The 618-nt window shown below is 34.5% G+C and overlaps 1 protein-coding gene across 1 annotated transcript in view; it reads right to left on the reverse strand.

Annotated features, from left to right (window-relative positions):
- LOC105453906 overlaps positions 1-618 on the reverse strand; it is a 13,741-nt gene that overhangs the window by 1,779 nt on the left and 11,344 nt on the right. Inside the window, exons 2-3 of the mRNA XM_011696186.1 lie at positions 408-606; positions 5-33 (exon numbers count right to left, since the gene is read on the reverse strand). Coding sequence (XP_011694488.1) covers positions 5-33; positions 408-606 — 228 coding nt within the window. The remainder of the gene's footprint in view (positions 1-4; positions 34-407; positions 607-618) is intronic.

A 618-nucleotide genomic window follows, 5' to 3' on the forward strand; every position in this document is an offset into this window, starting at 1 on the left:
CAACTCCACTGTTGCGCATCGTGCCGGTAAGTTCTGAATTATTTTATATACCTTAATTTTGAGATTTGTAAATTGCATATATACATAACAATTTTTCCTGATTATTATTATGTAAAATAGTTTAATAATTTTATTCTTTTTTAAAGAAAGTAAAGTAATATGAAAAAAGGAAAGAGAAAATTTCTCCATAAGTAACATTTATATAATATTTGTATATATATATTGTGCAACTTGCCTGGACAATATACTGGCAATATAAATTTAGAATTATTGTCAGACTATTATTTTGTAACTAAGTAATTGAGAAATTGAAACAGGAAAAATTGTATCGTATAGATTTACATAAAAATCTCAAAAAATAAAACTTGGACATTATTTAAAAAGATGATAGACATATAGACACCCACCTGTCCAGTAGAGCCAGTTTTGTTCGAACTTGAGACCGTCGTCGCCCTCGAAAACTTTGAAAATCGACACTATGTAGCCGGTGGACGGAATAGGCGGTCTTCCACCGGGTGGTTCGAGCGGCGGTCTCGCGATGGTCGCTACCTCGTTGAACAGATCCAACGTGTGATTAGCCGCGTATCTGAGATCTCGAGGGTCGAACTTACGTAGAGC

Source organism: Wasmannia auropunctata, unplaced genomic scaffold, assembly GCF_000956235.1.
Source record: "Wasmannia auropunctata unplaced genomic scaffold, wasmannia.A_1.0 LD335994.1, whole genome shotgun sequence".
NCBI classification, from domain to species: domain Eukaryota; kingdom Metazoa; phylum Arthropoda; class Insecta; order Hymenoptera; family Formicidae; genus Wasmannia; species Wasmannia auropunctata.